At 38.2% G+C, this 16,182-nt stretch overlaps 1 protein-coding gene across 3 annotated transcripts in view; it reads right to left on the reverse strand.

The window, feature by feature from the left end:
- Positions 1-16,182, reverse strand: part of MRC1 (mannose receptor C-type 1) — a 95,360-nt gene that overhangs the window by 13,418 nt on the left and 65,760 nt on the right. For all 3 annotated transcript variants that reach the window (XM_025445175.3, XM_025445174.3, XM_025445173.3), the window contains 8 exons: positions 15,422-15,585; positions 13,756-13,823; positions 12,364-12,464; positions 11,350-11,492; positions 10,853-10,967; positions 6,725-6,891; positions 3,307-3,409; positions 79-311 (listed from right to left, as the gene is read on the reverse strand). In XM_025445175.3, the coding sequence (XP_025300960.1) occupies positions 79-311; positions 3,307-3,409; positions 6,725-6,891; positions 10,853-10,967; positions 11,350-11,492; positions 12,364-12,464; positions 13,756-13,823; positions 15,422-15,585 (1,094 nt within the window). The remainder of the gene's footprint in view (positions 1-78; positions 312-3,306; positions 3,410-6,724; positions 6,892-10,852; positions 10,968-11,349; positions 11,493-12,363; positions 12,465-13,755; positions 13,824-15,421; positions 15,586-16,182) is intronic.

A 16,182-nucleotide genomic window follows, 5' to 3' on the forward strand; every position in this document is an offset into this window, starting at 1 on the left:
CGGAATGAACAGAAAGAGAATCATGCTTAATCACAATTTATCAATCATGTCAAGTCACACATGTTTCCAGTATCTTACCAAGTTACTGTTCAGGGCGATCCACACAGGTTCATTAAATCTTTGCATTTGCATCCATACAAATGCATTGCTATAGGGATCTAGAATGCTAGCAATAAGGGAAGTGTGAAGCTTGCAATACTTCTCTGCTTCATGCCACTCTAACTTTAATCTCACGAGTGAATAATTACTTTCCCCATATTTAATAAAGCCATCTGTTGGAATTGTTGTTGGAGAATTAGGCAAGGAAGAGTCTGGAATAAAAGATTTGTTTTTATTAGCATTATCAATGAACATTACTTTGAGTGTTAATGGTACATTATATCTATTACCATATCTCATATATTATAAAAATAATAAGGGTAGCATAAATCTAAACCATCAGGTGCTAAAAATATTTCCATGAGTCATTTCATACCAAACACCAAAAAAAGCTCTGTTTTTTTAACCAGTATGTCTGGTTGAATGAAATAATTTCCAAACTGTATTTAGATCATCAATATAGATATGTAATCAAGTTTCTAAACTATATAAAAAAAAAAAAACCCCAAAAGGCTTGCAAATTCAATGAGATCTAGTATCTGAATGAAAGAAACAACACAGTTTAATTCCATCAATTAAAAATATCTATCATCCTGTCATTACTAATCTTTAGTTTTACCATCTTGGGCATATTTCAAGGTTATCAACCATCTTCTTCCCCCTCCTCCATCTGTTGCACCCAATGCATGAATTTGCATCTATTTGTATCTATTTGACTCAACCTGTTCATAAAGTACCTTGAAGAGACTGCTTTAAGTTCTGGCATGAGGCCAGATACCAGCCCTGGATTCATTCAACCTTTATTCCAGCATAAGTCTTTTCTCCTACTGATGATTGTCAATGCCTTTCATCCTGTACCCTCATATCTCAACCAAACTGACTCAGGGACCAGAGTCACTTTGACTTTCTGAACTCTTCCTCAGTCTTCTAGCATGGGTTTCTAAAGGCTGTTTGGGCCCACCCATTCTTTGTGACACTGTCAAGACCCCCCCCCCAAAAAAAGACCTTCTTTCTGGGCCCCTTAATAGATGGCCTAGGGTGAGAGGTTAGCAAATGACAACCATAAGGTGAAATCTGTTGTCTGTTTTTGTAGCCAATGAGCCAAGAATGGCTGGACAAAAAAAAAAAAAAAAAAAAAAAAAATTCAAAGAAGATTTTGTGACATGTCAACATTGTATGAAATTCAAATTTGTGTCCATAAATTGAGTTTTATTGGAACACAGCCACGGTCACTTATTTAATGTTGTCTGTGATTGCCTAGTATCACAGCAGAGTTGAGTAGTTGCAACAGAGAATGTACATTTACAGCCTAAAATATTTATAATGTGTCTCTCTACAAAAAAAAAAAAAAAAAAAAAATTGCCAATCCCTAGTCTAGGATTCTAGATGTCCTTGCCTACCAATTTTGTCTTGGCTAATTCTCAGACATGCTCCACTATATACGGACCTAATCTACCATCTGCCTTGTTCTGTCACTGTACAATGCCAAACCTGGTTTTGATTATGCCTAGTATGGTAATGACTTTATTTTGGCCGGGGCAGCTTCCCCTTTCTTTTGCTGTTGCTGCCACCTTGTGTTGGTAGAAGAATATCATTAAACCAAGAGACCCAGACCAGCACCCTTCCAATGGTACAGCCTGTAGAGACTGAATAACCACCATTTCCCAGCTTGGGGAGCTCTGAATTTGTCTTAATACCACTGGAAAATTTGGGGAGCACTAAAAGTGGCAGAGGAGGCTTGACGTAAAGCTTAAAAGTTTCTTGGAAGGCTATATGCAATTAGGAAACAGCTCATCTGTCCAATTTGCTTGTTTATTAAAACATTCATAAACCAATTATAATGAAAAACTAAACTAAAATACTGGGAGGTTTTTTTCAGGTGGTTTGATCATGGGTACTTTTTTCCTTCGTGCTTTTCTGCACTTTCAGAAATGTCAACAAAGAACAGGTGTTATATATTTTTTAAATGATGGGTTTTATATTCATTGATATGAATAAAAACATGAATGAGTATGTGAATATGGTTACCAATATTTATTTTTTAATAAGTTTTGATGAGTGGCAAATTTCTATCACTTATGGTAAGAGAAAGATTTTCAAAAAGCTTGTAAGTCACTATTCAGTCCTGGAAGGATACTTCTTCCTTTCCTCAAAACAGAGGCACAGATGGCATGTTTGGCATTTCTGGTGGCCTGAGATTCTGGTGCCATAGGACATAGCATAGAGGGAGAAGCAACACGTCCTGTACATAAATTAATGAATTAATGAAATTAATTCTGAATTAATGAAAGTTTAGAATTTCTACAGTACTTTTTAATCATCCAAAAATATCTTGTGATTTCCACTCATTGTTATGAGTTGACTTAGTTCCCTGACTCCCACGAGAATATAGAAAAATCAGTTTGATGCAGAAGAACAAGTACCTTCCAATTCCCACTCTAAGAACTGTGCTCAGGATGAGAGAAGCCCACCCCACCCTACCTCCTCCTCTCTAAACCACCTTTTAATTTCTGGCTCTTTTTGTACAGGAAGACATTTGTATTCTTCTTTCACTGGAGGCTAAAGTACAAACATAATCTTGACTCAGTAACTATGCACATTTTCTGTTTTATTTTTCTGTAACTATAGGGCTTCCCTAAGATACGAAAGAAACATAAATCAGATATCTAGGGATACAGAGTTGGCTTAGTCAGTAGAACATGCAATTCTTGATCTCTGGGTTGTGAATTCGAGCCCCGATGTTGGGTAGAGAGATGACCTAAAATCTTAAAAAAAAAAAAAAGATATCTACATTTTTAAAGGCAGAGAGTACAGAACCAATGGAGCATATATAATGTTCTGTGCCAATGGTTCTCAAATTATGCAAGCAGAACTGTAATATTCTTACTGTGACATTTTTTAAATGGTGTACCATCCTAAACTTCTAATGAGGCTAGAAAAAGTTCCAACCTCAAGTGTAAACTGCACAAAATGTTTGTAACGGATGAGGCGGTACACCCAGGACAAGGTCATAGGTGTCGCCCTTTTTTCTGTTATAGACACACATGGAATGAGGTGAGAAACAATGTGCAAGGCAATGGCCATTCTTTAAATAAAACTTTATGTTTTTAGAGCAGTTCAAGGTCTACAGCAAAATTGAGAAGGTCGTTTTTTTAGACTGTTAAATAACCTCAGCTCTTTGGGACGGCGAGGTTCAGTACAGCTTACCAGGAAGTGTCTGGCAAATGTAGCCCCGCTTGCTGTCACACGTGTCATCCATCCATTTTCCTGCATCTCTTGACTTCCCTCCAATAATAACAACACAGTCAGCCTGTACATTTGTGGAGAAAGGGCGGGGGGAGCAGCGTGAATCAACAATTGTTTAAATAAATTAATAAGCCAAAAAAAAAATCTCTCATTCCCAACCACCAAATTTAAAGACATCATCCTAATTCATTGACAGTTCTGGCCAATTCACCCTTACTTTCCACGCAACTGCTCACACTTTCTATGTGGATCTCTCACAATGAACTCTTGCTATTGTTTTTAAAGATTTTATTTATTTATTTGAGAGAGAAAAAGAGAGTGAGGGAGCATAAGCCACAGGGAAAGGCATAGGAGAGGGAAAAGCAGTCTCCCCACTGAGCAAGGACCCCTATGTGGGGGCTCAATCCCAGGACCCTGAGATCATGACCTGAGCCAAAGGCAGATGCTTAACTGACTGAGCCACCCAGGCACCCCTGAACTCTTGCTGTTCTTAATCAAAAGTCAGATAGATTTGGATAATTTTAGAGACAGGTTGGAGAAACTTTGCCATCAGAAATTACATTAATCCCTATCAAAATTTAGCAATCAAATGTTAGAATACAATGTCTTCTCCATCTTAATTCTCATGATTCAAACCCCCAAACAGGTATCCTACTGTTAAAGGGAAATAAATATAATCTATATTTTTTATTGCTAATTTAATTCATAAAATATCATTATGGATTCAGACCAAATTGTTGGCATGTAGCTAGAAAGCTTCCCATCTTATTTGCAATCTTACAGGGAAGTATGCCAGGCTGCAAAGAGTTTTCTATTTTTTGTTGTGAATATGTTTGCAATATCAAGCTTCCATAGGATAGTCTGAGCCAAAGCAAATAAAAAAGTCATAAGATCTGCACCTGCCAAAGTTTTCATCCAGTGTTTCAGATGAAGATTTTGATTTATTACATGTTGGGCTTCTTTAACCTATCAGTTCTAATAATTATATTTCACACCTATAATATCTGGCATTGTTCTAAATACCATCTATGTATTAATTCCTATAAACTCACATCCATCCGATGTGGTTGGTATTATGAGTATGCCCATTTCATAGCTGAGAGCTCTGAGGCACAGGTTAATAGAGGCACAGGTTAACTTGCCCAAGGTTGTACAGCTAATAAATAATAGCTAGGATTCAAACTCCAGGCATTCAAGCTCCTAGCACAGGCCTTAGTCACTGCACTACCCAGCTTCTCAACAAGTGAGGAATGCAAAGCATGCTATGAGCAGGAGTGGCCCCCCAGGAAGGGTTTCTTGTTGATAAAGAGCCACAAAGGAAGGAAGATTGGGTGTTTTCTTGACTGGATAGAACGACTGGAACTTCTCTACCATGCAGTAATGAAGAGCTAAACCAACATACCAATGATGTAGAGCAGAAAGATGGAAAGAACCCCAGTTATTAGTTATTAGTTACCCCCTAATCCCTGATCCATAGCTACCACTGCTTGCAATGCTGCACCAACTGCCTTTGTGACCTCCATGCCTCTAGCCTCATTATCCTATGAACCTCAACCCCCAGGAACTCCTGATCCTGCATTTACATGCTCCACTCATTCCCATCTTCCTTCTTAGCTTTTCTTATCTTCCATTACCCTGGCTTACACCCTACGCTCTACTTCAGAAAACCTGTACAGAACAAGTATGTTTCCACTACAAAAGACATATGAAAAGCTCTCTCACACTCTCTTTATCACACCGTGTTTAATCCTCTTCATTTTTCAAGTCCTAGAAATTGTAACAACACAGTATGTGTGTTTTGATTACATTTTTGTGAGATAAACTTTATATTTTTCACATACGAAGAACAAGTCTACAAATAAATTCAACAAAAAATTGTTTTTTCCTGGATGATGAGATTACAGATTTTGCTTTTATTGTTTTTGCTTGTCTTTATGTTCTCAAAACAAATGAACAAACAAAAACCACTTGAGCAATAATTTTTACACAAAATTCATGTCTCATCCAGAAATTTTTCTAAGCAAACCTTGCCTCATTCCATTCTGCTTGAATTTCTTCACTAAGTTTTTAGCCTTCGTGAATGTAATGAAGATTCAAACAATTTCTCACAGAAAATCACCAACCCATCACCTAAATGTATCTGCCCTACACAGAGCTAACCCAATTAGTTATTGTAAAGGCACCATTGTGATCAGATAATTTTTCTGCTCTAACCTTTTCTTGCTGCCTATCTGACAAAGTCCAATTTAAATGGGGCATTTAAATTTCTCTAAATTCTGCATCAACCTTTCAAAGTTTACTCCTACTTCCTTTCTGTATAAAAGCCTTGTTATATCCAAAGTCATGTACTCCTGCCCAGCCCTACCTGGTGTCTTTTTCCTGAAGACTTTATTCACCTTGCCCAGTTAGCATGGCCTTCCCCACCCCGCACACCCGATCATTGTTTTAAACCTCTTGAGAGATCACTCTATCCCACAGTAAGCTTCTTTCCTCCTAACTACTACAGGGCTTTATAACTGATCCCGCCATCACGCCCTTGCATTTCTCACCATCTTCTTTCCCGTGGAAGACTTGTAGTCTAACAAAAGTGTGGGCTTCTTTAAGACAAGAACAAAATCTTTTGTTTCTTCATGTTTTTCCTCAATGCCTAGTGCGGTGTTTAACACTGATGGGTTGACTGTCCAATGATACAAGATTAAAAGTACTAAAATAAAGAAACAATTATCTGTCTCTTAGGTTAATATATGAGAGCAGCGAGCACAGTGGCACACAGTAAGTGCTCTACAAGTAGTAACTCAATCATGATAATTTCTATCTTTAGAAGTAGTAGTAGCTGGGCATCTGGGTGGCTCAGTGGTTGAGCGTCTGCCTTCGGCTCAGGTCCTGATCCTGGGGTCCTAGCATTGAGTCCCACGTCGGGCTCCCCACAGGAAGCCTGCTTCGCCTTCTGCCTATGTCTCTGCCTATTTCTGTGTCTCTCATGAATAAATAAATAAGAATCTTTTTTTAAAAAAAAAAGTAGCAGTAGCTGCCAGACGTAAACCCCTAATGATACAAGCTTCAAGAGTTTAGAGGCAGTTGATACAGCTAAAATTGATAACTCTGGGTTCAAGTGTACATACTGACTGCAACATAGGCCCAGATTGGAGCTGGCTTTCCCATCCATTGAGGCCGCCACCACCTACCCCACAAGCTGAAGAGTCCATAACTGAATTTACACCCCTTCCCTCGAGGTTGGCTCAATCTAAAACACTTAAGATCCGCAAGAATGAACCAGATCAAGGAGAACTCTGGTAGATTTTTCACAGATTAATCACTAATATGATGACTCTAAGTAGGCTGACGGTGCATGGAGAGGTGACCTGAAACTGATATTTACATCTTCATAGGAAAGACTGCTCCTTCTTCCACCAGGGTAACCTTTCCCCCAGTTTGTAAAATGAACTCCTCGCCCATCCGTCCAAAGGAATGTGTGCTCTGAATTCACATCATTCAGCCCAATCCAGGCATTAAAAGTGGAGTCCTTCATATGATAGGTAAGAAATGCTGAAAGAAAGTTCCACAGGGTAATTTTAAACTTTGGTGGGGGAGGGGAGGAAGATACTCAAACTACGGAAAATATTCAAAATACGTAATTTTAAAACATTGAGTACATGATTCATGTCTTTATTATGATTTCAAAGCACTTACCATGAAAACAAACACATTCTAACCTAACATCACGTTATCACTTCACTTTGTACTTTGGAAAGTTTCGTATAATAAAAGTCTGGGTATTTATCCGGGCCGCTGCAGATAGTTGTGCAGGCCGTGCCCTGCCCAAGGGCAGTGGGGAACTGGGACAGGGTGGCTGAAATCCATCCCAGGCCCTGTGCTCCATTTCATACAGCCCAATCTGGGTTGTGGCTGCCTGCCATCCTGCAGGAAGAGGCACTGTTTCTAATTCATACGCAGTCATCCCATGAGTTTGCAGGTGTCCTGATTCTTTAAATAAGACAATCTGATTATAATAATGAGGGGGCAAACAGGGTGCTTCATCCAGAAAACTTCTAAAAATGAAACCTACTTGTCAAAACAAGAAGCATTAGGCTGTCACATTATCACTACTTTGGATTTCCAAACCAAAAGAGCCACCCAATTAGAACTTCTCCCGGGGAGCAACTGTCAGGGGTTGGTGGCCGTCCACCAGGTGTGCTTGGACCAAGGGGGCATCATGATGCTAAGCACTCCCCTCAGTAGGAGAGAAGATTTGGAAAAATGCACAGAATGTAGAACAAGTGTGGCCTCTTGCTTCCTTGCCAGTTCTGCACAGAGAGGTTGGTGGCAAATATTCAGATGCTGTAAGGGGCTTAAGTGAAGACATGCCCCATCCCCTGTCCATTTGCCCTTCTGCACGCCTCCCACACCACACGCTGCCTTCCATGGCTAGTGACCTCATCTGCCAGCAGCCACGGACACCTAGGTGAATGAACATCAACTCTACAGAATATTTTCCAAACATGCTTAAATCCGACTCCCAAATGCAAATAGGATACTGAATGACTAAGCATTTGGGTTATTAAAAAGAAAATGCAAAATAGAAAGAAGCCTGAAGAGATACAATTATCTGTTTATTCATGAACAAACATTCCACAGAAGGGTCACTGTTACGTGTTTATTCTCCTGCCAGACTAGCAGACGCAGTGACCACTGTGCTCAGGGATTTGCTTATTTCTCAATCAAAGGTGAAAAAAATAAATAAATAAAAATTAAAATTAAAAAAACAAATTCTTTCAACATTTTTTAGAGCGAGAAGAACACAGCTAGATATTTATTTTGGTTTTGTTTTATTTCCTAAATAAGATCAGAACTTTCCCCATCCCCAACTTGAGATGAATGTGGAAAAGCACTACCTGCCAGGATTTCAGCACTGACTTTGTTTCTGCCAACAACCACAATAAGAATTCAACAACGTGTGTCTGTTTTGCCAGGAATAATGTTATTTTATCTGAAAATTGTTTCCTTCTGCACATCTCTATTACCCAGGTTCTAATTTTGTGATGCCAGGAATCAGCACTTTGTGGTTAAGAGAAGAAATCAATTATTATGTTTCTCTGCTGGGTAGCTAGGTCCAAAATGTGGTAGGCCAGTTAGAGAAATATGAATATTATATTCTTAAAACGTTTCTATTGTGTGCTATGGTTTGACCCTTCTCTTTCAATGTCTGGCAAGCTGCTGAACTTGACAAAGGCTCTCAGTGAAACTTTGTTTGATTTATTGTATCATGTGTTCCAAGAGAGCACATGGCGGCATTTACAGAGTAAACATTTGAGACAGTGCCACAGAGGGTTTTCCTGTGTCTTTCTTCTTTTGTATATTTTGTACCATGTTTTCTAGTAAATGATTCTGGAAGTCAAAGAATCTCAGAACCAAAAGGGAACTTAGAAATTATGCAGTTCCTCAGCTCCCCCTTAACATCTCACATAAACTCATTCGTACAAACACTCGTTGTAGATCTTTCGTGCTTTGTACCAGTCAGCATGTGTGACTCTATGACATCCCGTTGAGAACTTCCCAGTGTAAGCATTTCACAGCCCCGTAGAGAGCTCACAGAACAACTTATTTAATCAGTTCTAATTGTTAGAATGGCTTCCCAATTTTGAGCCTAAACCTATTTCTTTGCAACTGCCATCCCTTGCTTCCTTCTGGAACTATACAGGTTTACATCTTCTCTTTTCAAAGCCCACAGCCTCTCTTTCTGGGGCTGTGAAAGCTGAGGTTCCTTCAAACAAGCCTCACTCAATGCCTGCTGTGGCTTCCAAAACTTCCATGAATTTAGTTACTTCATCTGGCTGGTCTGTAGGTGGGCAGCATCCTTCTTAAAATGACAGGTCAATAATATACTGTAAAATCTATTTCAGGTAAGGTGGCCATGAAAAGACCATTGCCAAATTGGTCAACTATCTTTCTCTTGACAGTATAATAAATTTTCCAATCTGTTCTATAGATATGGTGAGTTTTCTCCTTCAATATTTTCTTCAAAGCTCTGGTTTATCCTTACATTTTATGGGGGGGGGTGTCTCCATTTGCTCAAAGTTCATATTTAAAAATTAGTTTTATTGCATTTTAAGGTATGTGATCAACCAGTTAGAGGCACAATAAATGGAAAACAAACAATTTTTCCGTTTTACTTCTAGAACTACTCTACTTCTTTGACTGCTTGTAGGGTGAGGATAACCTGCTTCACACAGTTGTCCTAACAATGAAAAGGGACTTTTTCAATCGGAGAAGGATAAACATTATATGTTCTCATTCATTTGGGGAATATAAATAATAGTGAAAGGGAATAGAAGGGAAGGGAGAAGAAATGGGTAGGAAATATCAGAAAGGGAGACAGAACATAAAGACTCCTAACTCTGGGAAATGAACTAGGGGTGGTGGAAGGGGAGGAGGGCGGGTGGTGGGGGTGAATGGGTGACAGGCACTGAGGGGGGCACGGGATGAGCACTGGGTGTTATTCTGTATGTTGGCAAATTGAACACCAATAAAAAATAAATTTATTATTAAAAAATAAAAATAAAAAAAAATAAAAGAGATACCACCTCACACCAGAGAGAGTGGTGAAAATTAACAAGACAGGAAACAACAAATTTTGGAGAGGATGTGGAGAAAGGGGAACCCTCCTGCACTCTTGGTGGGAATGTGAACTGGTGCAGCCACTCTGGAAAACTGTGTGGAGGTTCCTCAAAGAGTTAAAAATAGAGCTACCCTATGACTGAGCAATTGCACTACTGGGGATTCAACCAAAAGATACAGATGCAGTGAAAGGGCAGGACACCTGCACCCTGATGTTTATAGCAGCAATGTCCTCAATAGCCAAACTGTGGAAGGAGCCTCGGTGTCCATAGAAATATGGAAAAAGAAGCTGTGGTCTATGTATACAATGGAATATTACTCAGCCATCAGAAATGACACCCACCATTGGGTTCAATGTGGATGAAACTGGAGGGTATTATGCTGAGTGAAGCAAGTCAATCAGAGAAGGACAAACATTATATGGTCGCATTCATATGAGGAATATAAATAATAGTGAAAGGGAATAAAGGGCAAAGGAGACAAAATGAGTGGGAAATATCAGTGAGGGAGACAGAACATGAGAGACTCCTAACTCTGGGAAACGAACAAGGGGTAGTGGAAAGGGAGGTGGGTGGGGGGTTGGGGTGACTGGGTGACGGGCATTGAGGGGGGCACTTGATGGGATGAGCACGCACTGGATGTTATGCTATGTTGGCAAATCAAACTCCAATAAAAAATATGCAAAATAGAAAAAAAAAAAGAAAAAAAAAAGGGACTTTTGTGTTAAATGCCCAGCACAGTGCCTACAACTGAATAAAATAGTTCTCCACGTGTGTTTGGGTTTTCTTCCCTGCCTAATGTTTACTCTGGAAAACCAAAATATCATTTACTATCAGCAGGAGAAAAGAATTACATATTTAAGGGCATCACTGATTATACAATGGTTGCATACCTTGTTCTTTCTCATTGTGGATTGATACCAGATTTCCCCCAAATCCTATGCAAGCTTTTCGCGCCTCTTGCCAATTTTTTCTTTCTTCTTCAACAAATCCAAAGATTTTGAAACACTTGGATGAAAGAAAAAAAAAAAAGGAACTAAGTAAAGATAATAGTGTTTGCTTTAAAGAAATTAAAATTCTTCATGAAGATTATAGCTAAATATAATTTTTTTTCCAACCAAACAGAGATCCAAAAGGCTAAGTTAGTTTTATCACCCACAAACTTCCTTTGCAAAGTTGTTTTCTTCCTCAGAACAAAGGACACATCCATTTGGAGAGTATCTTCAAGTATACTCTCAATTTCCATAGAGAACTTGAAATAGCAACCTCTATCCTTGCCTAAAATTTTCTAAAGTCACTAGAGAAGCAAAAGTTACCACCATACTGAAAGATTCGCATTGTCAATCCACACACTGATCAATGCCACAACTACAACTAATTTTTTTAGTACCTTGTTATTGTAAAAATGCCAGCCCTCCTTACAACCTCCTGGGACAGAAGGCACTGTAGGAACAACTGTGGCATTGATGCTGCTGTTGTGTCTCTGGCAAATGAAGGCATTTGGATAACCACAATTAATGTCATTCCAAAACCCTGGCAAAGAACAAAATAGCTAAGTTAGACTTACATATTTGCATTTAAAAACACTCTTTTTTTAAAAAATGCATTTTTTTATAGATTTTATTTATTTATTCATGAGAGACACAGAGAGAGAGGCAGAGATACAGGCAGAGGAAGAGGCAGGCTCCCTGTGGGGAGCCCAATGTGGGACTCAATCCCAGGACTCTGAGATCACAACCTGAGCCAAAGGCAGATGCTCAACCACTGAGCCACCCAGGTGCCCCAGTGCATTTATGTTTTATAAGGAGTCTCAGAAAATGGATTAGACTACAACCATCATTTTTACACAAGTAACTAGAAAGATCCATGCCATATTCTTTTGTTCTTTCACTTAAACTGATAATAGTTCAACTTTATAGATAGCTTCCTATGAGCCCAGAATAAACTTAGTGTTGCAGATGTATTATCTATATCACTATTAAGAACTAATAATAGTAATCTAATAATATCTAAACTTATATATACGAAGCATTTGTTTAGTGTTTTAGATATATTACATCTTTAATCTTCTCAACAATAGGTAAATTCTATCATTATTCTCATTTTACAGATAAAGATGTGGAGAGAGAGAAGGGAGATAGATAAACATTCTGGATATTTTGCTCAAATCAAAACATAAAGAAATGTTTCATAAAATGAGAAACGACACAATTGTGTCATGTATTAGAGCAAATGTTAAGCATCCATTCTCACAAACAGTTAACACTGCTGAAATTAAACTTCTTTATTTTCTCTGCTTTTCTTGCCTGATTTAAGTGCACGACTTGCTACTTTTAGCCTAGGGATGTAGCAGATGACACATCATACGACAAGGCAAATTCACGAAGATTTTTATATTGTCTACCTGAATTTGAATACATGGTCACGCAGTTTTCATCGTCATTTGCAAAATTAGGTTCACCTGTGGCCCAAGCCACGTAATCTACTTTGCTTCCATCCATCCAACTGGAAAAGAAAATTCAGGCATTTAGCAGTAATAATACAAACATTAGGATAACTGGCTGCAGTTTGGTGTGGGAAACAGATTAGTCAATGAAGATGAAGAGAGTATGGAATTTTAAGCAAACAGAAGAGAGGAGTCTACAGAGACTAGCAGGAAAAAGCCCAAGAAGTTGCTGCTTCCCGTGGCACTGGGCTCCTCTGCAGCAACCTGATGCCTTGGCTAGTCTGTCTTCTTTTCCTTCCCTGGAAGAAGCTACCTTTAGTCTTGAAGTGAGAGAGATAATGGAGATCCCAGTTTCTCTGGAAGTGGGTCAGAAGCAAACAGCCTCTCACAGTACTTATTAGACATGATTCCTACAAAACAAAACCACCCATAGAGAGAGACCAAGAATTCAGAGTTTCTCATTAAGCCCATACTCTGATTTTTATGTTTATTCTAGGTTTCTCCTAAGGTATGTGGGTCAATACTTATTTTCATAAATTATAGAAATTCAGAGACTGTTAGCTGGAAAGAGAGCAAGAGATCATCAAATTCAACCCTCTTATTTTAGAGATGATTAAAATGGGTGCTTGTCCAAAGAAGCATCAAACATTTCTGATCTTTAAAAATAATGAGTGTGAGTTTTGTTCTCTATTGCTCAAAAATGGCAATTAATGGTCAAGCGGAACATATGTGGCTAAAACATCCGTGCCTGAGCCAGGAAGACATATCTGCTCTTCAAGCTTAGGAGAACATTGTATTAATGAACAAGGAAAGAAACCCCAAAAATGTACTAATTTCCTCCCTCCCACAGCTTTTCCTGGCCCCTGTATCTAATGGAAAACAGTACAGTCATTCCTTTGAAGGGAAAGCATTTCGTGCAGTTGAAAGGGGATTTCAAAGTAGTGCTGTGAAAGCAGTAAGTGGGGCATCTTAAAGGCCCCTTTAATCCTGTGCACCAAGGATGGTCTAAATGGGAATCATAATTTTTAAAATAAGTTCAGTATTCATATATGTATAATATATCTTCTTCGTAGATCATTGGCTAACATGTGACAAAACCCTAAAACAAAGACAGGTGGAGTTTTGCAAGATTAAATCAGACTTTGAGTTATCTGTTTGAGAATTATGATGCTGAAAATATGAAACAGGATTTTTAAAAATTCCTTTTGTTTTTTTAAAGACGCATTTTAGATTGAGAATTCAGTAGGATTTTTAAAAATGTATTCAGCAAAACTAAAGTCTTAAAAATAACTCTTAGATATTTATCAGATTAGTCTCTGAAGCAAAGTTGTTTTATTTTGATGTACTTACATAAACTTTTTATCCAAGCTGATCATTAAGCCAATAAAATATGCTGGCTGTGCATCATTCCTGTTTACCTAAAGGATGGAAGTTTACATATAGTTCAATCCATACTTATATGATAGGAAAATTCTTTTTTTTAGAATATTTATTTATTTGTGAGAGAGAGGGCAAGTGGGGTGAGGGACAGATGGGGAGAGAAAGAGAATCTCAAGTAGACTTCATGCTGAGCACAGAGCTGGGGCTGACATGGGGCTGGATCTTAGGACCTCAAGATTATGACCGAAGCCAAAACTAAGGGTTGATGCTCAATCAACTGAACCACCCAGGCACCCCTATAATAAGAAAATTCTTAAACAAAATGTACTTATTAATGAGGCAGCCCATTTGGAACCTTTTCTAAGAACAGATTCATGCAGAGATTTTGTTGTAAAAGTTATGTTTTTCATAAAAATTAAAAGAAAAATATTGGGGTGCTTAGCTGGCTGAGTCAGAAGATCATGCAACTCTTTATCTTAGGATTGTCAGTTCAAGCCCCACATTGGGTGTAGAAACAAAGAAATAAGCTTTAAAAAAGAAAACTATGCACACTATATAAGAATGTGAAGTTATAAAACAAATACCTTAAATCATTCTCTATAATACCAAATGGCTACAGTAATTATTAGGTTGTTGGAAGATATTCTTGAAAACAAAGTAACCACATGGTATTTTGTTTCTGAAGAAAGACTTCATCCACATATATATTTGTGCAAATTAGGAAATATCCTCAAAATTTCAAACCAAAATATATCCACAAAGATGAAGGTAAGTCAGACTATACTCTAATCCCTTTGTCAGCAAATGAATTTTTATTTTTTCATTACGTTAACTTTATTTTTTTCTGCTCTCCCTCTTACCTCCCTTCTGATAAGCAACAAGGATGTCATGAAGATTTTTAAAAAGAAATACTAAGCCAAGTGCCTTTGGAAAAAAAAAACCCTATACTTTCTATGTTATGTGACAATTTCTGTACAACCAAGAAAGATTTTTTTAAAAGATTTACTTATTTATTCATTCATGATAGACAGAGAGAGAGAGAAAGAGAGAGAGGCAGAGACATAGGCAGAGGGAAAAACAGGCTTCATGCAGGGAGCCTGATGTGGGACTTGATCCCGGGTCTCCAGGATCACTCCCTGGGCTGAAGGCAGACGCTCAACTGCTGAGCCACCCAGGCATCCCAACCAAGAAAGATTTTTATGTGAATAATCAAGCTTTTTTTTTTTTTAATAATCAAGCTTTTAACCAACAATTTGGTCGAAATAAGATAGGTTTTTAAATAATCAACCTACACTGTACACAAAGAGTCCAGGATTGATATATAACAACGAGTTAAGAATTATGATATTTGAAAATCAAATTAGTGAACTCAAAGCCATCATGTGTAGGTCTTCACAAAGCCTCGACTAAAAGCTTTCTGGGTTCTGTGACTCTGCATTGAATATTTAAGCAATCAGGTCACTTGTTTCTGTTACGGCCACCACTTGCCTGTCCTCCTCTGGCATTCACATCTTCCCCAACCTTAGAAAATTCAAATACAGCACATAACTTGAAATTGCACCATGGGGTACCAATAGTAGGCATTATCTTTGCTTATCACATCACTGTTTCATTCTTAAATTAATCAAATTCTTACATATTTCCATAGAAACTTCTTTTTACTTTCACTTTGAATAGAAACAAGATCGCCAAAGTTCTTCTTGCAAAATTCTCTGGCTTTGTCCATGGTTTCCTTCTCTTTGCTAAAATAATACTGGTAGTCTTTGTAAATAACCCACCCATCTTCAGTGACTGGCGGATCTGAAAAATTAATGAAAAAGGGTGATGAATTTTACTTAGACAAATTCAAGAATCTGGTATGTGTGGTTCACAAAAGTGAAAAGGACAGAGTCGCTTTATCAGAGGTATCTGAAACTCTGAGAACCCAAATAAGCAAGATATTTAAGCCAAATACAGACTGCATTGCCTAAGGCCAGATATCCACCTTGCATCAACTCTGGAACTTTTTCTTCTCAATTAAGTTCCATGTATCATCATTGGGTAAAGGAACTCTTAGCGTTATTTTTATCAATAGGATCACAGAGCTGGCAGGAGTTACATACCTGCACCCATGATGTTCTGAGTTCAAGAAGTGGAAGCTGGGAGAAATCAGCTTTCATCTCAATATAACAAAGAGCCTGTAACAGATGGACTTGGGTGCTTCAGTGTATACCTGGAGAATCAAGGAATTCACATACCAGGAGGGCTCCTAAGCCTTCTTCCAAACCATGGTATTCTACAATTCTGTGCTATTGTAGGCTGAATAAGAGTCCCCAAAGATATCCATGTCCTAATCTCTGGAATCCATAAATGTTACCTTATGTAGAAAAAGATACTCTGTGCATGTGATTAATTTAA

Source organism: Canis lupus, chromosome 2 (assembly GCF_003254725.2).
Source record: "Canis lupus dingo isolate Sandy chromosome 2, ASM325472v2, whole genome shotgun sequence".
NCBI lineage: Eukaryota > Metazoa > Chordata > Mammalia > Carnivora > Canidae > Canis > Canis lupus.